The sequence below is a fragment of the Simochromis diagramma genome, unplaced genomic scaffold (assembly GCF_900408965.1).
Source record: "Simochromis diagramma unplaced genomic scaffold, fSimDia1.1 OVJJ01000293.1, whole genome shotgun sequence".
In the NCBI taxonomy this organism is placed as follows: Eukaryota; Metazoa; Chordata; class Actinopteri; order Cichliformes; family Cichlidae; genus Simochromis; species Simochromis diagramma.
In genome coordinates this window covers 12398687-12423771 of record NW_024386801.1, presented here as the reverse complement: position 1 = coordinate 12423771, position 25085 = coordinate 12398687, and the positions used below count along the sequence as shown (strand labels likewise).

General features: G+C 40.0%; 2 protein-coding genes across 5 annotated transcripts; both read right to left on the bottom strand.

The window, feature by feature from the left end:
* Positions 1-130: 130 nt before the first annotated feature.
* On the bottom strand, positions 131-13926 carry LOC120729923 (inner centromere protein). 3 transcript variants are annotated; one of them, XM_040025917.1, is made up of 21 exons: positions 13763-13926; positions 11245-11390; positions 11044-11154; positions 10327-10952; positions 10191-10239; positions 9009-9069; positions 8823-8928; positions 8686-8722; positions 8449-8536; positions 8217-8357; positions 7892-7909; positions 6880-6989; positions 6683-6803; positions 6477-6584; positions 6224-6363; positions 5403-5523; positions 4438-4536; positions 4118-4153; positions 3826-3888; positions 3579-3735; positions 131-900 (listed from the first exon to the last, which is right to left on the bottom strand). In XM_040025917.1, exons 2-21 carry the CDS (start codon positions 11379-11381, stop codon positions 728-730), a joined length of 2502 nt encoding a protein of 833 aa, XP_039881851.1. In that variant the 5' UTR covers positions 11382-11390; positions 13763-13926; the 3' UTR covers positions 131-727. The 3 variants fall into 3 exon arrangements, with proteins under 3 accessions (XP_039881851.1, XP_039881853.1, XP_039881852.1); XM_040025919.1 differs by having other exon boundaries at positions 10357-10952; XM_040025918.1 differs by lacking the exon at positions 7892-7909.
* Positions 13927-14214: 288 nt separating this feature from the next.
* Positions 14215-22828, bottom strand: pgghg (protein-glucosylgalactosylhydroxylysine glucosidase). 2 transcript variants are annotated; one of them, XM_040025924.1, is made up of 14 exons: positions 22132-22828; positions 21425-21730; positions 21133-21343; positions 20628-21063; positions 20424-20543; positions 18247-18378; positions 18066-18177; positions 17872-17944; positions 17643-17779; positions 17431-17564; positions 17005-17100; positions 16829-16926; positions 16509-16732; positions 14215-16137 (listed from the first exon to the last, which is right to left on the bottom strand). In XM_040025924.1, the coding sequence occupies exons 2-14, from the start codon at positions 21666-21668 to the stop codon at positions 16061-16063; spliced, it is 2094 nt and encodes a 697-aa protein (XP_039881858.1). In that variant the 5' UTR covers positions 21669-21730; positions 22132-22828; the 3' UTR covers positions 14215-16060. The 2 variants fall into 2 exon arrangements, with proteins under 2 accessions (XP_039881858.1, XP_039881859.1); XM_040025925.1 differs by lacking the exon at positions 14215-16137 and having other exon boundaries at positions 16544-16732; positions 16878-16926.
* Positions 22829-25085: the final 2257 nt, after the last annotated feature.

Here is a 25085-nt window from a genome sequence, read left to right as displayed (position 1 = left end):
CACCCATTTTAGGGATCAGTAAACCTGAATAAAGAGCATCTGAACTTTATAATAATAAATGCAGAGAATTCTCAGTTGTAGCCTGAAACTAAACGAAATTAAAAACCCAGATTTTAAACCAATTACAAAGTCTATAACTGAGAGGCTGCATGTGTGATCTAGATCGATGTAACTTAAGTCAAGCTAAACCTTACTTTAGTGAAATAAACGCACCAAATTTAAAATTTTCCCCAGCCGTGGTGCCAAAACTATTAAGTAGCTGTTCTGGAACACACAGCAGACTTCTTAGCAGAGGATTTCTCTGAGCTTTAAGCTTTACAACCAGCTTTCAACACAGTGCTGCATTTTGAACTAAAAGTCATGACAACTGCTGAGTGACAAAATCCTTTTACAGCACATACCTTTAATAGAGAAAGTTTGACATACCAGATTGAAGAAAACAACCATAAATATTATAAAAGAGATTCTGCTTTACTGTCCAGCAAAATCAACCATCACCGTTGTTATTCAGTTAACCTGCTTTTAATTTACAAGCCAAAACAAAACAATTACATCTCTAAAAGCTAAACAAACCACAGATACAAAAACCTACTGAGACAAAGATGTGAAACACAAACATACATTTAAAAAGAACATTCAGAAAAACAAAACAAATGACTTTATTTGAAACAGATTTTCAGACTTTTAACTATACAGCAGTTTATACATCTGTATGAGTGTACAGATGTTACTTTCCAGCTGGAGGCGAGTGCCACACTGCAGAGCTGGTACGTTTAAAATATCTGGGCTTGCTCTTGTAAAAGATGTTTTCTAGTCGTGGTGACTCGATTGCTCCAAAGAAAGAGTCCAAATCAGGAGGGTTGAAGTATTGCTTCATTATTATCTGCTGCAGATTGGGACCTGGAAGAGAGAGAGAGAACACAAACAGGTATGTTTAGGGGCTTTAAATCGCATGCAATATCCACAAACACATGTGGGTTTAGCTCAGTTTGGTAGGGGTGTAAAATTGTGACGTAGAGACCAGAACTGTGATACAAATGTCTGAAATATCTTATCATGGTTCAAGTTTCCTGTAGTGTCATACCTAGGATTCTTCATCCCAAGTTAAAGTGTGCTAATATCAAGGGAGCCATTACATTTCAAGTTCAGTCAGGAAATGAAGTTATATTTGTGATCAAGTAATCAGTTGTCCAACAGATCTCAGCAGATTTCTGCCTCTCCCTATTGAAGAGACTTCTTCCTCTCCACTGGTGCCAAGTGTTTGCTCAACAAATACGTTTGGGTTTTTTTTGTTTTGTTTTTGTGGTTAGTATTTATTCGTTTGTGCTCTGCCCAACTGGGAATGAAATGCTTGGACCAGCTGGCTGTTCAGGGTGCAGAACGCATGAAAACGTGGAAGTTACAGAGTGCCCCCTGGTGGCCAAACTATACAATCTTAACCACTGTACATGTTCACATTGCACATGTGCAGGTATGGCCAAAATCTCATATCCCAATAACTAGAGCAGGGCGATATGGCCAAAAATATTTATCACGATATATATTTGAACATTTGCGATAACGATATAACCGACGATATAATTGATGCGAGACAAAATACAACTCCACAACATTACTAGCGCAAAAAGACAACCTTCCGTTTATTTTCACTTAAACAAGAAGCTGGTTTTTATGTACATTAAAGCTTTGTAAAAATTTAACAGTGCAAATGCAAATTCCTTGCTGAAAGTTTAACCAAAAGGCATTTCCAGTAGAAATGGGCTGACATATCCTGAGCATAACCATGTATAATATCCACTGAAGTTAAAAAGAGGTGCTTTGCAACATTAAACTGCAGTGTGCAATACGTATTTTTCGGACCATAAGGTGCATGGGATTATAGCGCACATTAAGCGAAACAAAGCAGTCAGATAAATCAAACTTTATTAAACTCATTCTTCTTGCTTCCTCCACTTCTGTACCATTGATTCATTAATGAATGAATTCTGCTCTATTCCCATGTTGCTGCAGTATATTAATGACTAACCTTGTATTGTGGATGGATTATCTCAGTTGTTCTCCTGACTGAAGTTTGGTCCGTTTACAGCACCCTGCCATGCGATTGCATTTGTCTCTAACTATCAGGAACTTTAACGTTAACTTTTATAAGTGGAAAAGTGTTAGTGTTCGTCCTCCAGCTTCACTGTTTATGTTATGCTAACATAGCTGTGTCGCTAGCGATCACGTAGCACATCATTATATACCAGCTAGCCCAACTTCAGTAACCCTACAAACGTCACTGCTGTTTAGTTTCCTGTCTTCATTTATGTTGGAAGTGATAGCAGAGCTGTACGTTTGAATTTTTCCAGAAATCTCAGTCAGAACATGCTACATCATGCTTAGGTAACTAGCGAAACTAGCGAGCTAACTTCCGCTAGCTTCCTGCTAACTTCTAACTCCGTTAAATGTAATAAATTTTGTTTTCATGGATGCCTGGAAGTTAAACTTCATAGTTTCACCTGGTTAAGCAGCAATGCTGATCGTTTTATTAAAGATGAAAGAATTGAGACAGTTTTTAACTCAGTGATGCTGCAGTGTTCCTTTGACCTGAAGTATACGGAGTTTAGGACCCAGATTTAAGAGCATCTTAGTCCGACAAATACGACAATAACAACGGCCGCTTGCATGTTCTGCAAAAAAATGTGCTTTGTCGTGTATCTGACGGACAAACGCCAAACCAGTTCCACATCACTGAAGTTGCACCATTTTTACAAACCAATTCTGGTTCATCTGTTTCACTCAACAATCGGCCATGTGCGTATGAAAACAAAGACACTGCGCATTTTACTCATATTCTATCGCGATAATTCATTTTCCTATCGTTGCCTAACATTATACCGGTATTACCCTGAACGGTATAATATGGCCCAGCCCTACCAATAACAATATACAGGGCTCTAGACTAACTTTTTGCCATGGGCGTACCGGTACGCCTAACTTTAAAAAGTTAGGCGCACACAAATTTTATAATAATTTAGGTCATTTAAGACCAAATTGGTCGCACTCTAGAGCCCTGATATACATCACAAAATAGTGCCTTTCTAAATTCTGTGAATCTCGGGCACCTCAACTTGTCTCAGATTTTCAAAGCAGGGTCTTAAAAAAAAAAAAAACAACAACAAAAAAAAAAAAAAAAAACCATCATGGTGCTGGGCCATTTCATTTCACCAGCAATTCCCTAAATTTAGGCTCAGAGTTTCAGCCTAAATTTAGGGGGGAAAGAAAGAAAACCCCAAACGCCAGACATGGTGGAGGAAACAAAAAAAAAAAAAAAAAAAAAAAAATTCTCAGTCTTCCTGAGGCAAACAAATTCAGGCTTGGTGACCCAGATAGAGGAGAGTTCGAGTTAGAGTTCATGGAGGTTACAATATTTCTTTGACTGGAGCTGTGTAGTAGCAGTAGTAGGACTCCATGGTGAATTTTGAGCTTAGTATGAATCCACCGTAACAATTTGAGACAATCAATTATAACTGAGCTGGATTAACGTGTAACACATAAGCACTTCAGGTATACTGAAGAGTTAAGAGATCATTAAATACCTTCTGCCCAGGATGGAATAGGCTTCCTTGGTGCAGACTCATCATCAGTAGAGTCATCACTGTTTTGGTCCATCCCATAGTCTTCTGAATTTTTGGACAAAATCAAAGGTTTATCTCCACCCTTTGGCGTGATGGCATATGACTGTGGCGAGGAGTGCTGCAGAAAGAGAAGGAGGGAAAAAAATAATTTAGTCTTTGTTTAGAATAAATATACGTGTGTTAAAAATACATAAAAACAATCACATACCTCAATATCAACAGTCACGTTGAGATCACCACCTTTTCCTACAGGTGTGCTCATTACTGAGCGCTGAACAGTTCAAGAAAATTGGGAAATTACACGTTAATTTACACCCTTTGAAACATTTATAAATGTTTGCTACTGAGAAACTAAATTAAATGCTAATCTATTACCTTTGTCATGGACACACACACACACACTTCATGTAATCATTTTCACATGCTTAAGGCTTCAGATGAAGAGACATGGTATAATGTATATAATCTAATGTAAAAAGTATAACATCTATTGTTATTACCTCAATATCCACAGTCACATTTAGGTTAGCAGCAGTCTGTATTGCATGGGGAGAGGGAGAAGGAAATTTAATAAGGTTTGGGGGGGAAAAAAAAAAACAAAAACAAAAAAACAAAAACACAAAAAACCCCACAAAAAAACCCAAAAACAAACAAACAAAAAAAAACCTTAAAAGCTGTTTCATTTGAAATATTTTTGTTGACTATATGATCTCAAATAACAGAACGCATAGAAACACAGGACATGTTTCTGTAGTTTGGGTTTGCTCCCCAGTTTGTACCTATGTCAAGATGTCTCAATGAACTGAAGGTTTTGCTGTACCTGTGTTTTAGCAGCCTCTCGAGCAGCAGCGTCCCTCTGCTTAGCAGCTTCCAGCTCTTTAGCAGCTTTCTCTTTTGCTGCCAGCCTTTGCTGCTCCTCCTAGTGGAAGAAAAACCAGACAGCTGAGCAGCTGCAGTCACAAACAGCTGCTGACAGACGTCCTCATACATTAAGTTAATGAGATTACCACGTGTTGAGTTTTTAATGAGAAGAGAAAACTTTCCGAGTCATTTCCTGAAAGAGCCCTGCTAATTAACATCTGCTGAAGTGGATCCCCATCAAACACCGTGAACGAGAAGCTCTAGCATAGACAGTGGAGAACCTGCTGCAGTCTTTACATACCTCACTGACCATGACATCAAATGCAAGAAAGCCACAGACTTGCATGTTTCTGCCACACTGATTGTGTGTGTGCACTTTCACCGTTCAGTACTTTAGGAGTAAACATTGAAGTAAATCTGATTTCCTTTGCTCTGCTAAATTGAAAGTACCTGAAGTAATTTTCTCTGCCACATACAAAAATGAGCTGAAATACTGAAGCCACTGACAAGTGAACTGTGATGCTGCATCACATTGCTTTGCTGGGAAAGCACCCAGCAATACCACATATTGGTACATACACCACAGAGAAAAAACAAACACCACCACACAGGTTCACATTAGGACCAATACCTTATAGTTTGGGCCAATTAAAATGGTGCTTGTAATATGCATCATCAGGGATTGTAACATCTAGTCCTTTTATTTAATAATGCTGACAACAACAACAACAACGCACAGACTCACATCTTTAATTTCAGGGTATTCACACCCATGTTTCCTAATCATCTGAATCAAGTTCTATTTTTTGTTTTTAAATATCAAGCCTAAACATGGGGAATTCCACTCACTCCTAATAAGAGAAATAAAAAGTAACTATTGTGAGTGCTCAAACATCAAGTTTTGTTTGAAATTCCGTTTCTTACCAGTTTTCTTTTTTCCTCGAGTGCCTTCCTTTTCTCCTCGAGTTCCCTCATCTCTTTCTCTCTCGCTGCTCTCTCAACTTCACGCTGCAGAGCAAGAGCTTTTTCTTTCTCCACTCGCTCTCTGCAAGCACAAACATCACATCAACTTTAAAAACAAAATCCAAAAACAAAACCTGGAGTGAAATCGCATCCTTTTCTTACAGGCTTTAAGAATCTTTTTTGTTTGTCATTTCAGGTAATTAACACTTTAGGTATGTTAGGTTTCCTGTTAACTGTTTCCATCTGTGAGGGACAGAGAGTAATAAAGGACAATTTATGGATGTTTGGAAAGTGAGAAATTTATTAATCATTTGAAATTCACATTGTTTAAGTCCTACTTCGCAGAGCAAAAAGCTTCCAGTGCAGCAGGATGATATCAGAGCCACCACAGCTCTTAGCACTAAAGTTAACAATAGCCTTTTAAGCTAAACATCTTGAGTTATATTTGTAACGGTGACTGTTAATGTTAACAACTGTGGATATATTTTATCTGATAAGCCCAAGTAACAGGTGTCCTTAAATTGGCAGCGGGGTCATTTATAACATTGAGCAGACTGGTTGTATAGCCAAACAAGAGAAAAGACCCTGGTCCTTTCTCTTTTTGGGGATACATTTTCAGTTTAACTACAGTTTAAGAGGAAAAAAACCATTACAGTTAGTGGATTCTTAGAAAAGCCAATCAAAACCTAACAGTACTAATATATGCTCTTGTTTAATCAGGACCACATATTATTCTTCTGTATTCCTGTATACTGTGAGAAGTATTGAAATCATCACATGACCTTTCCGCAGCAGCTTGCCGTTCCCTCTCCAGCTCCCTTTCCCTCTCGCGTTCTTGCTCCCTCTTCAGCTCGAGAGCTTTACGAGCCTCTTCCTCAGCTTTCTTCTTGGCCAGCAACTCTTGCTGTCGCTTTTCTTCCTCCTGATTTAACAAACAAACAAACAAACAAACATGCATGCAGTATAAGAAAATATAGTGCCTTTAACCCTCTGCACAAGAGCTGTAGTGCCAATACTCCACAAAAAGCAAATAACCTGCTGAATCTTCTTCTTTCTGGCCTCCTCTTCCATTTTCCTCTTCTGTTCTAGCTCCTCTTGACGCTTCAGGGCCGCTTTCTTCTTGGCCTTCTCCTCCGCCACGCGCTGCATGAATGTGTAGAATGGGAAAGACCGAGCAAATGTGAGTTGGTTTCTTTTAAAGCGGAATATACAGATTCAGGCCCAACAGAGCTGTTGCATACCTTATCATTTTTCTCATCAAGCTGAGCCATTTTTTGCTCAATCTTCTTCTTCTTCTCTTCCTCCCTCTGCTCCTCTTTTACTTTGGCCTCAAAGACTCTTCTTAACCTCTCATCCCTCTTCCTAGAAGACGATGTTAGAAGTTAATTAAAAGAAATTTAAGTTGTGCCTTTGATTCTGAAATATGTGCATGGTTAACCTTTTAAGTTCCTCCTGTTTCCTCTTCTTATCCTCTTCCATTTTCCTCATCCTTTCCTCCTCTTGCTCCTGCTTCTTTTTAAGTGCTTCAAGTTTGTTACGCTCTTTTGTCTGAGAATATAGAACAAAGAGGTTACAAATTAAGTAGATTTTCAAATAAAAACCTCATCCTGTCACAAAGAAATATGATCAAGATGCTGTAAGGTGAAAAGGTGGCAAACAATCATAAAATTTAAAAAAGGGGGGGAGAAAGCCCCCTACAAAAATAAAGCAAAAATCCATCCAAAATGCCAGTTTCATGGTCTCTAAAAGGTTCAGTTAAATCAAATGTGCAGATTAAAATAAGGAAACTATGCATTAAGAAGTAAGGCCATGAGGGAAAAACCACCAAGTGCACAAACACAGCACTGTACAAATCCCAAAAGTAGCTGAATAAGATTACAGGTTATTGTTAGACTCAATCGAGCTCCCATAAAGAGAACTTCACCCCCAGTGCGATATACTTCCCCAGTTTTATCTTAATCCACAAACAGGTCAATCACATTCAAAAGAAAATAAATAAAAAGCTTGGGTTAAGATGGATTTCTACTTTATGATGAAATAATGTCTCAAAGACAACACTGAGATTACCAAAGCTATTTAAAGTGATTTGATTTCTGTTAGCTTACAACATGACAAACAAAGACCATTAGTGACCCGTGAGATCAGGCTGATGAAATGTTTACAGAGCAGCCCCTTCCACACACGGCCGCTGTGAAACAAATGCATTTGATAAGCTTCAGGTTGTTTACATGCAGGTCGATCTCATGCCCATAAAAAGTGCAGCGCAGAGGCCACCTTTACATTTAGTACTTGACTTTTTATTTAAACACCCAAATGTCATGCCAGTGGGAAAGAGGCTTGGATGGGGAAAGTGCTAAATGAGTACAAGTTTAATCAAGTCACACAATGGGAATATTAAACACCAGCAATGCCCAAAAACAAAGTGCTTCGATGTTTGACATTACACTTACCACTATGCTAGTGTTGAACTGAGGAGAGGAGAAAGCACATCCAAATAAGGTCCGCATAATTCATACCAGACCACAAATATGACCCACAACATTTATGAAGTGTGTTTTTATTTGTCCCCCCACATTTTAAGCTCCCATAAGTTTCTCAAATACATACAAGATTTAGGTTTATGGGATGCTCACTGATGAAAGGACCTTTTCACATTAGTCAGATTAAAAGTGACTGAATGCAACTTTAAATTCACTGCAACACTGACTGTACCGAGCATGTGCAGAGAAGCTGGTACATATTAAATAATGCTACCTTGCAGCGTGTGAAGCTTACCTTAGGATCAATCCTCAGAGGAGTGTTGTGTTTGATGAAGGACTTGATCACTGCGGTCCGGCCGACTGAATTCGGAGTCATCATCAGCATCTGATTCTTTTGGACGGTGTGCAGAAAAGACTTCATGTGGGGTTTGATTGCCTGTTCATCCAGAGCAAACAGAAAGTGTCAAACCTTAAGAAATCCACTTAAAATATGAAAATGTCCATCAACCATATTAAGAGCTTCTTACACTTTGACTTTTCTTGGGAGGAGAGCACCTCTTTGTCGGACTTTCATCTATAGTATCAGGTGCTTTACGCTTAGTGCTGCGACTTGACCTTAAAAAAATAAAAAATTAATTAATTAATAAAAAACAAACAAAAAAAACCCCACACAACACAGGTAGAAAATAAATAAATAAAAACACAATTCATTTAGTTTTTCCCTGTAAATGTGCTCTTTATCACAGCAGTCATATAGCACCCACCTCCGAACTGGCAGCAAATTCAGCTTCTCAGTGACAACTGAAATAAAACAATGTTTTCAGTGCAAATAAGTCTCAAATGAAATGACATTTAGACTAAAAAAAAAAATAAACATTGTATTTGTTAATAGTTTCCATACTTGCTCGGTTAGGAGTCATCTCACTGATAAACAACGATGGGGGCGCCAGTTTGGGTGAGTTTGCAGCCACGGAACGAGTGATGCGCACGAGAGACTGTTGTATACCCTGGTTATCAAATGTTGATCATTAACACAACTCTACTTCAAAGTTACTGCTTTGATTATTAAAAGGCTCTATGTACATACCTCTGGAGTTCGCTGAGATTTCGGAGGTCCAGCATTATCCACAGATACAGCGTCTGACAGCCTATAGGAGCGAATAAACAAACATCACACTTTATTAGCACTGTTCGTGCAAGTTGGAGTGAAGCAGACCGTGAAGTGTTTTTAAATAAAGGATTTTAAAGCCAAAATGGAAGCTGACATTCATCCAGAGCAGGGACTTTAATATGGGTTAAATGTGTTTTTTTATTCTGGATCTAATAAGACATCAAGCAGCTGAGTTTTCATGTAGACCAGACAGAGACTAGAGTAGTCAAGTCTGCTAGATGTAAAAGTGTGCATCGGTTTCTTAGAGTGCCTCAGAGACAGAAAAGGTCACATTTTAAGACTATTTTTAAAGTAATACAGTTAGATCATGAGTATTTGGAAAATGGCACTTCTTGTTGTTCTGGCTCTCTACACAACCACAGTGGATTTTTAAAAACAAATAAGATGTGATTGAAGTGCAGACTTTCAGCTTGAATGCAGGGGGTTTAACAAAGATTTTACTTTAACTGCTCGGGAATTACAGCTTTTTAGTTTTCACTTTTAGTTTTGCAGCATTAGGCTGAGTCTGAGCACAGCCCTGTACACATCACAGTTCATCCTGCTACTTCATCAATAAACACATCAAAAAAAATGACCTGGTTCCACTGGCAGACATTAGGCCCATGAGATAACACTACCTCCACCATGTCTGACAGATAATGTGGTATGCTTCAGTTTGGTTTCCCTCTTTCTCCATACTTTCTACTTCTCATCATTCTGGTACAAGTTTATCTTGTTTTCACTTGTACAAAGAATTTCTTTCCAGACCTGAGCCAGCTCATTTAGAGGATTTCTGGCAAAGTCTAATGTGGGCTTCCTGTTCTTGAGCATAATTTGTAGTTTGCATCTTGTACCAACTTTGTGTATTTACATTCATGAAGGCATCTGTTGATCACAGAACGTGACAATGAGATGTCTACCACCCTCAGCTGCATGAGCCCTAAAGTTAAATCCAACATCACTCCTAGGTTTCGTGCTTATTGGCTTTGGGTAAAGATTTAGTTTAAGGATCAGTAGATTCAAGAAGACCATTCAGAACTTCTTTTTTTTTTTTTTAAAGCTCCGTTACAAAACCATATCATTACGATTCCCATATCCTTTTTTTAAAATAACACTCACACTTCCTGGTTTTCCCTCTCCATTTCCTCCTCCTCCACGCAAGAGTCATCTACAATAATAAAAAGTCAAACATTTCAAACAGCCCTTTAATAATTGGGAAATTAAGTAATTATAAGCAAACTAGTCCTTTTCTTACCACTAACTTTGGTGCTACATGTGGAGTTACCCGCACGAGTAGCTTTCCTCTTAAGCATGGAGCGACGCGAGGCACAGCGGACAGATTCCTGAGTCATACTGTGCCGCAGGCCAGCCAGAGAGTGACGTAGCTTCAGGGAGCACTGCACAGAGCTTCGCCTTGAGGTTTGAGCAGATTCAGCTATTGCAATCTTAGCAGCTGTACGGCCAGGAGAGGGCTCAGGCTCTTTTGCAAGCTCAGCAGACAAGCGGTCTGCATGAGAGATGCTGACAACGGCTTCAGGTAAGGGAATCTTAAGAGACTCAGGAGGTGTGGCGTTGCCAACTGTGTCATTTGGTTTGACTTTAGCATCATTCACCTCCTTATTTTCAACCACCACCACCTCCTCCTCCAGCATCTGCATTTTGTTTTGCACTTCTTCAGCTTTATCGCTGTCATGAGGTGACTGGCTCTCATCATCTACCACCTCAGGCTTTGTCTGTTTGTTTCTGCGAGTGGTGCGTTTGGACTGTCCAGTGCTGCTGGTGTCAGAGGTGGAGACCTCAGAAATGGGATCCTCTTTAGCAGTGAATTGCAGTGATTTAACAGAAGAGCCACGAAGGTTACTGCGCCTTCCCTTTGAGTATCTAAGCAGGAAAGGATAACGTAAGAGTTACAAAAAAGGTACAGCATGCTTCAGACTGCCTTCACTAAAAACAGGAACTGATAAAAACAAACCTTTGCTTTCCTTGATTTTCTTCTTGGCGACCCAAAGACACACGCTTCCTGCGACTGTTTTTCTTCTGTGACGGCGTTTTTGGCATCAACTCTGGTTCAGCATTAAAATCTCTGAAACAAAGAAAAGAAAGCACTCCATTAGAGAAAAATTAAACACATCTATAGAGTAGAGCTACATAGAAGAACATATTTATAGCCTACCTTGAGAACATGCGATTGGCTTCTTGTTGTATCTCCTCAAGCCAAACCATGTGGACATTATCGATTTCATTGATGATGTCTTGGGCTTTGCCACCTAACATTTGCGTGAGGGATCGCACTGATAGTACAGGGTTCATGGTGACGACCTGAGGCACAAAAAGCCGACAGTTCTGAGATCACAAGAATAGTTAAGACCCAATTTACAGGGGTATTAAAAAAAAAAAAAAAAAAGACTCATTTTTATCTTTTTCAGTGCCAAAATCAGCAGGGCTCTCCTAAAAATATGTCTTTTCTTGAAGTGAGGTTAAATTGATATGGGGGAAAAAATGTAATGTACTGAAGCTTCAGTACATTATTATCAAAGAGGAAAATGCAATTTTTCCAAATCATGCTTATGTACAGTCACCTCCCAAACACCAGTTTTGAACTGGGGGGGGAAATTGAAAACCTTTTTGCTATGATCTTGCTTTCTTTTTCCCTTGCAGTGGAGCCCCTTCTCCCCTCTCCAAGATTATGGATCAGCTGTTAAGAGTCACCTTAGTTTCAAGCAGCCCCACACGGAGCATCAGCTACAGTTTAGCTGAGAAAATAATTACTAATCTTAAAATTTTACCCATACCTTTTAAAGCATTAAATCACCTTATTCAAGGACTTATGAAGCCCTAATGTAGCTGGGAATCTACTTAGTTCGTTGAATGGGGCACCATCAGCGTTTGAAATGTCCTTTTCAAAATAGCTTATTGAAAATGTTTCATATGCAGCAATGTTTTGTTTTTTTAAATCCTTCTCAATATTGTTTGCATTTCTTTTCTTTGTTCTTGTTTGTAGTGTTTTTAAATCAGTTTTAGAACGACATATATAATATTATACCAATATTATAATAAATGTCAATTGGTGAAAAATATCTGGTCTGAGTATTTCAATAAACTGCAGATCTACTGAGATCTCCCAACATAGAAAGAAGAACAGAATAGCCTGAAAAAGAGAAATTATCTAGTGAGTGGCAGGTCTCTAGGTGACAATGCCTTGTTGATGCCAGAGGTTAGAAGAGGCTAGCCAGACTAGTTCAAGGTGATGGGAAGGCAAAGGTAACTCAAATAAACACTCATTACAATTACGACATGAGAAAAAAAACAAAAGCAAAAAAAACATTTCTCAATGCCCAACTCATCCGGTGTTATAGCAGTACAACAACAGAAGACTACAGGGGGCCATTCCTGTCAGTTACAAAGAGGAAACAGAGGCGACACTTTCCACTGGATCACCACAAGTGGACAAAAGAAGACTGGAAAACCATTGCCTGATCAGATGAGTCAACAATTTCTGCTGCAACATTTGGATGATACAGTCAGAATCTTGTGAAAACAACTTTGAAGCACAAATCCATTGATGGTTCAGGCTGGTGAGGATATGGGGGATATTTTCTTGCCACACTTCACCCCGTTACCAGTTGCTTACAATTTCCATGCTTTTAAGGTCACAGTGTACTCCTCTTCTGACAGTGGTCACAAAGCTAAATTCATCTTAAACTTGTTTCTTGCACATGACAGTGAGTTCACTTCACTCAAACGGCCAAACAAGCAACAGATCTCAAACCTGTAGAGCATCTTAGTGATGTTGCTGAAGAGGAAATTCACATCATGGATCTGCAGCACCTGTGTTATGCTTTGAAGTCAGTGTGGACCAAGCTCTCTCAGCAATGTTTACAGCATCTTGTTGAATCTATGCTATAAAAAAAATTAAGGCAGCTCTGGGGGCAAACGTGGGTCCATCCCAGTACTAGCAAGATGTACCTAACAAAGTGGCCACTGAATGTAAGTATTACACGGGTAATATCCGAACCAAATGTGCTTAAAAAGAAACCCCGGAGTTCCTTTAAAAGGATTAACGCACTAACCATTTTTTCATCTCAATAACCAATATCTATCTATCGTTCCTGTTAAAAAACTGTTTTATAGAATAAAACGTTTTACAATAAGACTTTAACCTTTGGACAGCTGTGCAGAGAATACAAGTAATATTAGACTAACTAATGTGTGGGATTTCCTGATAACGTATAATAAACTTGAACAGTGCACAGTTTTCCACTTCCGCGACTACACTATATGACAATTAAGGTCGGTGGGTATTTAACAGTGTTGTCGACCAAGAGATTTGTTTTTAATATCTTATTGCAAAGCTGGCATGTTGAGATACCATAAAAATAGCATCATTACATGAGCTAAATATTCCAAAAGCACTGAATAATGTATTGAAGTGAACAAAATTAACATTGCCCAACGTTTTCAAATGAACAAGCTAGGTTAGCTAACACAAAACACTTAAGACAGTGCACGCATATTATTTTAAATACTACTGTAAGACTGTTGCAACAGTAATTTTAAGACACATCCGCATAATATAACACATCTTTATCGCGTTTTACTGATAGCTGCTCTGCCGTGTCCTAAAAGTACCACGTTTGCCAGCTAACGTTGATGACCTTAGCTAACATTGTCTATAATGTCAAAATATTTACCTTCGATGTTCACTTTTCTGACGGCTCGTTCTTTTAAAAAGCTACATCAATTGTATACTTGCGTAAAAGACAAATTTGCTAAAACGAGGAGCTTCCCACTTTAATGAATACCCAAGAAGACAACAGCGACCCTACAAACTGTCCCGCTGAAACCGTTTATAACTTGTTCAAACCTCTCCAGCCAATCATGAAGCGCTGTGTCCCCGGGAGGCGTTCGATTTGTGGATTGGAATATTTGGATGGGCGGAGCTCACCCCGGTCAGAATAGCTGGGGATGAGGCGGAGTGCCGAAATTCGTGACACGAGAACTCAAATCGTGCGAACCCGAGCAGACGTTCAAGGCGGAGTTACTGCGCTGCCCAGATTTAAATGGACCAATCGGAGATCTGTCGTGGTCCGCCCCTCCAGCACTCAAACATGCAGGAATGACAGTGCAATATAACCAAAGTGGACCAGTTTAGAAAAATGTATTTTATTCTTTGTTTCGTTCTTTTTTCTTTTTATTATTTAAAATCACGCTTGGAAACTGTGGGTTTAGAGTTCGGCTGGCTCTTATTAGTAGCATCTTATATAAACATCTGGATGGAAAGTGTGGATGTGCTCATTATCAGAAAAACCTAAGACTCTAGATGGTGTTGGATTATATAATAGTTTACCACAAGGGATTTGACGATTAAAGGGTAGAGGGTCGCAAGCACACACAACACAAGCACTCTAGTGTGCCTAAATCAAGAAGACGACACAATTGTATTTCAAGTAAACAGTGATGACCTTCCTCTGGATTTTTCCCCCCCTGCAGACTGAAATAGTTTTCTCCTGTCAGGAAGCAAAGCTACAGGATGCTTGAAGTCACGAATCTTACAAAGGTCATGGTAGTCTGTAAGTCAAAGTAAACAGAAATGCATTGTGTATATACTCTTGTGCCCTCATCCTTCCAGTCATAAATAAAAGTCTATAATGCACTTTAATTATTGTAAGTTGTTTAGTGTTTTGCTTTTTTGCATGGCATATCTAACTATAACTCTAATCATCTAACAGTCACCATTAAAAAGTGTGGATGTGCTTAATGTCAGGCAAATTAACATAGTTCACTAAAACTTACTCCCTAAATTAGTCTTTTCTTAATGTAGTCAAAGGAGATGGTGCAAGTATTCATTATCCCCAAGTAGAGAGACACTAGGGAGTGTCACAATATTTTACACGGTGATAATGTATCAATACAAAGACACCAAATATCTATATCTCTTCAAATAAATTAAAATACTCTTCGAACACTGCAGAAAGGAGGGCCCTTTTCACGCACCACATCTCCTGAGGAACCTTGGAAGAGCAAATTTACATTAAATCAGTTAAACAAAACAACATCCTACACTTTATACACTTAGTTTGACAAGTCTATCTCCTAATTCAAGGTATTGGCTTAGTCACATGAGTGAAAATTAAACACCAACCTCCTTAAACCTATAAAAGAAATTGATGGCTGGTGATTTGTTTAATTTGATCACATTATGCATTCCTGCAAACAACTGCAGTCTGAGTTGGACTGACTGCAATCACTGTCAGACAGATTGCTGAAGGTCTGCAAATAATTGCTGTCTAATTTATAAATGCAGACAGATGGCGAACATGTTGCCATCAGTCTCCAGATGTCTGAGTCTTGATTAACAAACAAACTCGAGGGGACTCGACTCAACTGGCTGCCAGCGGCTTGTATTCTGATAATACTCCAGTTGGTAAATCACAGTAAATGTTACTGCAATACTCTGCATATGACAAAATGTTTAAAATTGCTATAGTATCATATCGTGAGTTAAATCAAGTGATAATATTGTTACAATGCGGTGCCTGGTGAGTCCCATCTTGATCAAGGACAATTAGCATACATAAAATATAAAAAATATACAAAGATTAAACTCAAATGTCAAAGCTGCTCTGAACTAAAGTGAAAGGAAGAGATTCAAAACTAAAACAAAAACACTAAATAAAAATACGTAATTATAATAACTCTGATAATCATATTTCCTTTGACATCACAAACTTCAATAACTCAGTAATTTAGACTCAAAGTTTCTCTGTATTTTTTTAATTAACTTTAAAAGTCCACAAATATTACACAAATCCATTAGTGTAGTACTGTATTTGTTGCCCTGCTCAGATCCGTAGCTGCTGGGGGACTTAAATTAATACTGCCCTTCTTTATTCCATACATTTAGTAAATCAAGCAAAATATAATAAAAACAAATAATATGCTTTCAACTGTCAGCATGTGAAATGTTTCGGAGGATCGGTGCTCAGGTTTCAGAAAGGCCAGCAGGAAGCAGCTGAAATCAGTTTGCAAACGTATCCGGGCTCTCGAGGGAAAGTTACCGGCTGCCCTGAAAATATAGACATATACAAGTTTGGATCAGGTTCAGGTATGCACACCGGTTTCAAATCTTTTTCTGGCAGGCTATGCTTTTGAGTTCATGCCCCACACATTATTTTTTGACATCACTTCCAGCCTAGATAAGGTAAGCTGGAGAAGATCACAGTCTTGAAGTTTTTTTCCCTGATTATGAGATTCATATGTTTTTCACTTCTATCAATATTGTGTCCCCATATAAACAGTTAAATGATAATTTCTTTTTGCTATACTGTGAGACGTGTTTGTTTCTTATTAACACAGAAATTATCAAATTATCTTCATGAATAAAACTTGCTCTGAAGAGCTGCATGTTCAAACTGCATGTTTGAACTTGTGCTTTACCTGGTGTGAGGGGGATTTTAGTTCCTGATGCCTTCAGGACAACTTGTAAATTACAGGGCTTAGTGTTGCCTGGACTGCCTTCCTGTTCCCTCAGTATGATACAGACTTCTTCCTTCCTCAGCAGCCAGTCCATCTGGCTACCCAGGTAGTTCACACCACGGACACAAAGCTCGAAGACGTCGTTGGGAAGCAGTGGCGAGAATGCCAGGCAGTCCTTCTGAACTCTAGGATATAAAACAAGTATGTGAAGCTTTGTATCACTGTGAACACACTGTGGACTGAACACACCGAAGTGTTTATTTCCTGGATTAAGAACTAACCTAAAACCGGTGTAGCCAAACAGCACAGCTTGCAGAAATCCTCCCATACCTGTGAGAAAGTTGACTGCACCGGAGCCATCGGGTGATTCGCTCCATACCTGCGAGGAAAGGTAATCAATCTTTCACCCAGTAAATGTCAGGTGTGTGTTTATGTGGATGTGTGAGCTAAAGGGTACCTGGAACGGGCCCTGGATGTTGTTGAAGCACTTTTCAAGTAAAAGCTGAGCTTTCTCAGCCTCCCCGAGCTCCAGCCAGCCGATTGCAAACATCCCCTGAAAAAGGAAAGTAAAAAGTTTTGATTCAAATATGAACACAAAAGTCAGTCACTGCACCACACTGAGAAGTAAGACTTCTTATTAAGTACATTAAGTACTGATTTGGATCCTTTTTTGTCTTAATAACTACTTTAACCTCCTAAGACCCAAACTCTTTCATGGCATGCATTTTTAATTTCTTTCTGCTATTGGGACAAAATATGATGTCCACATATGTGAATGCCAGGTCCAAGGAGGTTAATTCTTGTTGACACAGATTCAACAAACCTCAAATTTAGTTCATTCAGCAGTTTCATGTGACCATAGAGGATGCTGTGTCTTTCATACCCATGTCATGGCTGGACCGTGAGGGTCTGTCACTGGCTCATATGCTTCAAGGTCATTCCTTCTAACCTCTGGGGACATCGGCAATCCAAGAGGATATCCCAGCAACACTGTGTCCGCCTGCTTCACGGGATGCCCTGTTTGTCACCCAGAGGATATTCTAGCATCAGGTTAAGAATATTTAAGGTTCTTTCTTAACAGAAACAAATATTAACCTTTAATGTAGCCGTCGTACTCAGGGTGGTACTGATGCTCTTCGTCAAAAGGTATCTTAATGTATTCGGCCACTGCTTGCCATTCCTTGGGCGCAGGGTGCTGAAGGAGTTCAGCCAGTTCAACAGCAAACTGAAGACTGACAAATAAGATATTTTCATTATTACTGGTATTGATAAGACACAAGTTATAAGGTGTTATAGTTATAAGTTTAATCTTGAATACAAATACCCAAGCTTGGCCACTGTGTTTGTGTACACAGAGTCATTGACATTGTAGTAATATTCATCGGGTGGCATGACACCTGAATGGAAACAACATGAAGTTAACGTTCAATATAAAATAAACCAAAGTGTGAGTCAGATCCTTTCATTAAAGCGGGTAACTGATGCACTGAATTTATTTGGCGTGACGAGGTTGAGTACCATCTAGGTGATATTTCTGGTCCTCGGGCTTCCAGGTTACCCTTGAAACCCAGTAATCAGCCACACCATAGATGACCTCGCTGCCCAGTCCCTCTCTGAACATGGACAGATCCTAAAGCAAAGAGCTAGATTAACGACGCCAGGTAGGAGGGACAGTGAGTGGGGATGTGAACGAGCATACCTCGGTGAGGTAGAGATAGTGCTGGAAAGCCAATGTGACATCTCCATTGATGTGAATCTCTTGTTGTCCATAAATGTCCTCTGGACACACCTCTCTCCCTGACACAGCACTCTCCCACGGGAACTTTAGACCCTGTAAAACAGCATATTTCTTTAGAAGACTCAGACTCTGTTTGATTGTTATTATTAAAAAGTAAAGCCGGACCTACAGAGAGTCAAATATATGCCTCTACAATAGCATACAGCAGATACTAACTGTGCACCAATGGTGCAGATGTACAGAAAATATTACAACCACTAGGGTCTGAGGTGTTAATGCAGCTTTATTCTCATGCCAAGTTCATCTTTATTCTAGGATTTTCATTATTATATCCCAGTTGTTACTCTTACTCTCAGAATATGTCACACAGTTAAACAAAACAAAAACAAACTGCAAGAAAAAAAGGATTATAAGAGAACATGGATTTTCCACTAAATATGGGCACTGTGAATGCACCAGGACACGCAACAGCTATTACGATCATAATCTCTTTCCAAGTAAGTGATGGAAGGATACCAGGTTTCAACAGAGTCGTCCTGTTTATCTTTCACAGTATATCTGATTTTACAGTTGAATCTGTCGTTTCTGCCTCACTGTTGTACCCACTGCTTGTTTGTTTTTGTTTTTTACAATCTAACACTGAGTTATTTGCCTGAAATTCCTCAGAAACTCTTAATAGTATTAAGATTTGCTCTGGTTCTGAGTAGTTTTGATATTACAGATTATATGTCCAACCTGTAGTATTGCTTATACAACATCCTTGCAGGTAACTGTGAAAGTATTCAGAAGGTTAATATGTCACATCCTATATTAAAAAAAGCACAACATTTGAAAAAATGTCTTAATGGACTTTATTGTAAATGTCTGCACAGGAATATTAATTCCTGTGTCAGGAATGTGTTTTAAGACCTGTTCTGATAACAAAATCCGCCTGGGAGCCTCTAAAACTGAACAACGAACATGTTGGATGTTATTGTTTAGTCCATAACCAAATATTTAGAGAGTTTGGTTGGGTGGAAACTGTGTAAATCTACCAAATGGAATCACCACTGTTGGTGGAAACTAATATTAACACGAATAACTTGACTGTTTAACCAACATTAAACAATGGTTGAACAATAATTGGTTACAGCTAAACCCGGCCAAAACAGAAACTTTTGATTATTGCACCAGACAGTGCAATACCTGAAATTAAACGGCGACTGGGTGACTTAGGTTCCTCACAGAAACATAACCTTAGAAACCTGGGTGTTATTTTTGATGAAGCTTTTTCTTTGGAGGGACATTTAAATCAGATAGTAAGAACCTGCTTTTTTCACTTGAGGAAGATTACAAAACTAAGATCTATCGTGTCGATAAGTGAACTCGAGATGATAATATATGCTTTTGTCTCTACAAGACTCGACTACCGTAACAGCCTGTTTACTTGTCTAAACAAGAAAGGGCTAGCTCGTCTACAGGTTGTTCAAAACTCTGCAGCGAGGCTACTGACCCCCTCAAACAAGGGAGCTCACATGACCCCTGTGTTACAGTCGCTGCACTGGCTACCAATCAGATTTAGGTTCCATTTTAAACTTCTAGTTTGAACTTTTAGAGCATTACAGGGACAGGCCCCTCCCTATGTTGCTGATTTGATTCGTACACATACCTCTTCTCGTAACTTGAGGTTATCAAACCAAAACCTTTTGGTGGTCCCCCACACTCGTTTTAAAACTCGAGGGGACCGATCTTTCCAAGCTGTTGCACCCAGACTGTGGAATGCACTTCCCCAATTTCTACGGTGTTTGGACTTGGTGGAGACCTTCAAAAAGCAGCTAAAGACATTTTTATTTCAAAAAGCTTTTAACTAGACCAGGGTTTTTATGATGTATTTATGACTGTACTGTGTTTTTACCTTGTAAAGCACTTTGTGACACATGTCGATGAAAGGTGTTATATAAATAAACTTTACTTACTTACTTAACTTTTTTTTTTTTTATTATTGTAACTTTATTATTTACTTTACTGTGTTCTGATGTACCACCACATCATGAGTGCGTTTGTGTGTTGATCTGTGTAGCCAGTACTGTTTTCAGAGTTGAACAGAAAAAAAAACAGTAGAAACAAAAAACAAAAACACTCCACCGATCGTCTTATACCTTGTAGCCTTGCTTTTGGGCGTTGTCTTTAGCACCATCTATGGTCCCCACCCTGTACTCCAGCACAGCTCGGGCTAGTTTCGGATAAAAAAGGGCTATCCCGGGATACATCCAGATGTCCTGCCACAGGAAGGAAGAGTCATTGTGTGACACAACATATAACAGAATCAACAACACATGGCCATTGGCTGAATCTAGCCTCACTTGGTCCCAGAAAACATGGCCCCAGTAGTCCTGGCCTTCTCCACCATTAGAGAGCCCTCCTGGACTGACTCCACCAAAAGAGCTGGAGGTGTCATGTATGGACGGGAAAGCACCGAGGAGGTAGAACATGCAGCCAATCAGGGCCTTGCAGAGGCTCTCAGACCCTGTCACCTCCACTTTGCTCTGCAGCCACAGCTCTTGCCAGGCCTTCTCGTGAGATGGACGCAGACTACCAGTTGCCATCAGATTCAGGCCCTCATCAAAACTGGCCTCAGCCAAGTCTAAACTGCTGGCTGCAACCAGGATGAAACCCCAGCGAGCCTCGCTGTGCTCGGGAGGGAGCATCAGAGTCACGGGCACGGGGGTCCAGATGAGGTGCACAGTAGGACAAGAACCTCCAGGGTACTCAGCTGTGGTTGTCTGTCCCTGGATGTGGCTGAGAGAGGGCTGGATTTAGATTGTGCAACAGTTTTTCCTTTTACTAAAAAAATGTTGTTAGCCTCACCTGCCTCCTCTGTAATCAGGACCGGTCTCAAACCTGATGTCTTTGCTTTGAGGTGTGAATGAGCTGACCAGCTTAACCGTGACAGGCTCCTGTGAGGTCGCCTGACGCTCCAGCAGGATCTCCATCACCATCAGGTTGGGATAGTGTCGGTGAGAGTACAAAGACTGTGTGGCAGTGGCGCTAGCGGAGCTCAGAGTGTGAATAAAAATGCCTGCACAAGAACAGGAGAGAGAAGTATGAGACCAGATCGGCAACAACACCATTGAGAAAACACCTGCACAGGAGAGTCTACCTTTGTGGGTGTCCAGGCTGTAGGTGTGTTGGACAGGTTCCTCTAGCTCCACCTTAACAGCTAGAGGGCAGGGGACATCTGCTCTGTGGCAGCGCCCGCCCTCCCCATTATAAACGCCCCCCATGTGCATGATATTATTGTACACCCTCCAGCCCAGGTGGCCATTCGCAAGCGGAGGGAGGAAGCGGAGGTTACTAGGGAGGGTGTCGGTGGTGAAGATGTAAGGGTCCGAATCACAGGACATGATGAGGAGATTACCTTCACTTTAAAGGCTCAAATCAAACCAAGAAGTCAGGAAGTTTTCACCTAAATGATAAAAATGTTTGATTTGGAGTGAAAAACCATTAAGATTAATAATGCAAACATAAGACTGTAGATCTCAAATGCTTTTTTCCTCTGTGGACCTGGACCCTCTATTTTTCACAGGTTCACGTTAGTAAGACCATTTGCAGAGTGTAGACTTTGACACTTATGTGTCACAAGCCATGCCTAAATATAACCATAAGATGTGTCATGAAGACACTGGTTGAAATTTAGCAACGCAAAAACAAAAATACACAAATAAAGATAAAATGTCCCCTTATCAAGTAAAATCATGGTTTCAAACACATTAAAGTTAAAGCTCTGTCGCTGCTGCCAGCAGCATGCACAAACACGTACAGTAAGTCCTTAAACTCATTACTTAAGCGGGAATGTTTTATTCTCACGTGAGAAGGAAGAAGCATCTGTTTCTGTAACAAAGAAGAATGCAGGAAAACCAAAGTCCAGGCGAGACCCGGACGAGATCCCAAACCGCTTGTTCTTTAGGGCTCAACTCATGAAACAAACAAACAACAAACAAACAAAACTTTATGTGCTTTTATTTGTTCGAGATTTCATATCTAGTGCACTCGAAAGTTGTTGATGAAGTAGCTCTACTCATTTGTAGGAGGAGACCTGTGTCGTGCAGCACAGAAAATCTGGATTTAGTTCAGGTCTCATGTAAAACATGGGCTGGATTAACTGTGGAGTTTAAAGTCAGTTAATTAAATCCAGATGCTCTGTTAAAAACAGCATGCCCTTTCCGTGTTACTGGCGATGTCAGGTGCACTTTTCATGTTGTGCATAAAAGCAAGACATTAATGTAAACTTTATTTAAATGCTGATAGTTTAATGAGACCGGTTATGTCACAGGCTCAAATGGCTGCTATCTTATCCGTACATATATCCAATTAAATCAGCAGCACACTCTTCAGGCCACACAGTAACACTGTTTATTGTCGGTCTGTTCCCCAGAGGCATCACGTCACTTTCTCCAAATTAAAGCTCCTCATTTTCCCATCGGCTCCACAGTCACACTAAAAGTTTTCTCTTTGCTTTAGCAGTCAGACTTAGATGCATTGTCCTCGTTCGGATTTTCTAAACACGAAATTTTCAGTTATATTTATGTTATAATTAACTAATTAATAAAAGCTCCAGAGATGAAGATCACCATCGTATTTTCCATTATTGTATTTTTAAGCTTTCCAGTGCTGCACCTGACCTCCCGTGGGCTGTGGGAAAAATAGATAAGGTAGATAAAACGTAGGGCTCTATGAATGCGTGCTTAAAGTAGCTTGTAGTCTGAAGTCCTTTGTTTGGGCAGTAAGACTAGAAAAGCGCCAGTCCTCTGTCAGTACCAGCCACATACATTGAACCCCTCAAATAGAGTGTAAGGCTAAATACGAGGTATCCTGTGGAGTTTTTGATCGCTGGCTCTAGGACAACACTTTTATGAGTGTCCCTGTTTCCTTTGTATCGTGTGAGGACATCAGGACATCAGAGCAAGTGGGCAGCTTGAGTCACATCCTACTGTTACTTTGCTTTTATTCACTAACGTATAAAAAAAACTTTAGTTTCAGTTTGTGGAATAAATGAGCAGAAATATAACATTAGTTTCTTGGGGTCTAACATCATTCTAATAAAACGCCCTACTCAAGCACAAACACGCATTAAACACCTTTTTTTTTTCTAAGTAAGTATATTTCAAAAGGTGCTATGGACATGAAATTCTTACCAGATGTCGGTAGCAACCCATCCAATCTACATACAAAAAGAAATAAAGCCATAGATGTCCATGAAACAAATTATGTGCCAGTTATTTAATGGCAAGCCTATTTGTTGAAATGTCACTGCATCCGTTTTTATCATAAAGCTCAACTTAGATAAATCATAGAAAGAACTCTACAGTGTCAGCCCAGTGTCCAGACCTGTGAATTTGCCCCTCCCTGCTGCCGTGACTGATTCAGATAAAGAGGTAAACGATGTGTTTTGATTTGGCAAGTCACACAACTTCAGATTTTTGACATCAGCAGTCATTTAACAAACAGAGGAGATGATGCTGGAGCTGTCGGCTCTGATGTTCTTTGGTGAATGCTGATTGATCTGCATGGTGCTGCACAGGTCCCACTGAAGGAGTGTTTCTAATCTAAAAGTCTCCGAATCTGCTCTTCCCATTCCTCCTGGCAGTTGCGGGATTGATGCCCTCAGTTCTGTCCAGGTATCCTCATGTAACGGCCCATCTCAAGATTTCTGCTCCACACTCTTGAGACTGTGCTGGTGCGTCATTCACGTTCCACAGGAACAGCTTTAACTTCTTATCTGCATCAGGTTTATGAGCCATAAGTTATTCTCTGCGCCACAAGTGTTTAACCTCTGCAGATTTATTCTCTGTGTGCACCTTGGAAAAGATGAAGATGTGCCAGAGGTCTGCTGTGTTTCAACAAGCTCAACTATCTTGGGACTGATAGTCAGGGTGTCGCCACATCTACTGATTCGGTTTGGAGAGTGTGTGTTTTGCGAGCCCCAAATTTATGTGCTTATAATTGATGACTCAATGGATTCATTGATTTACAGGAGAAAATCTTTAGTTAGAAACATATTCTCTGTATACAGGTCAGTCTGTTAGGGTCAGGTCAGTCACGCTTGCACACTAAAAGTGAATCCAAAGTAAGATTTGGAATACCGAAGCCACCATAAAGCTGTTGCCAATTCGGTTTGGGTCTTAAAGTGTATGCTGCCAAAATATCCAGTTAACCAATTACTGAGAGAAAATGACCAAATAATCAACCTGAAAATTTTGGTCTGTTGCCTGTTTTATTTGATGTTGATCTTGGCTTCACTTCCCCGATTACAAAAGCATTGTCTCAGATTTATTTTTTATTGCCGAGTCCAGAAAACAAACTATAGAAATAAAAATCAAATCAATTCTTGACCGTCAGCTGACATGCAGCATTGCATTACTCGCACCTCTCGGTGGCGCCAGGGAGCTGCCCGTGCAGCATCTGGCATCATGCCGGGGGTCAGAGCCACAAACCCTGGGAAAAGCAGTGCTTTGTCCATATAAGGCTGCAATCCATCCGCTTCCCTCTTCCTCCCCAGTTCCCTTCCTCTCTCTTTCTCAGACCTGAGGGATATTTAGAGAGAGCGCCTCAGCCAGCCTGCCCTTCCTTATTAGGAGCTCAGCTTGTTGTCAGAGGTTCTAGCCTGCAGGACAGTGGTCCATCTTTCTACTCTCAGATGAGACAAACAGATGGATGGCTCGTGTTAACTACACTTTACTGCAAGTGGGAAAGAAACACTGGGACTCGCACAGCTTCACCCATATGTCTGAGCACTCCAGCATATGTAATGACACCAGCTT

Coding starts and splice junctions, on each gene's coding strand:
- LOC120729923 (XM_040025917.1), bottom strand. CDS start 11,381: ATGAACCCTGTACTATCAGTGCGATCCCTCACGCAAATGTTAGGTGGC. Junction 6,585..6,682: donor TTGATGAGAAAAATGATAAG/GTATGCAACAGC, acceptor ACATTCATGCAG/CGCGTGGCGGAGGAGAAGGC. Junction 3,736..3,825: donor ACGTGACTGTTGATATTGAG/GTATGTGATTGT, acceptor CTCTTTCTGCAG/CACTCCTCGCCACAGTCATA.
- pgghg (XM_040025924.1), bottom strand. CDS start 21,668: ATGTCCTGTGATTCGGACCCTTACATCTTCACCACCGACACCCTCCCT. Junction 20,544..20,627: donor GCCATGTTTTCTGGGACCAA/GTGAGGCTAGAT, acceptor TTCCTGTGGCAG/GACATCTGGATGTATCCCGG. Junction 17,780..17,871: donor AACACAGTGGCCAAGCTTGG/GTATTTGTATTC, acceptor CTTATTTGTCAG/TCTTCAGTTTGCTGTTGAAC.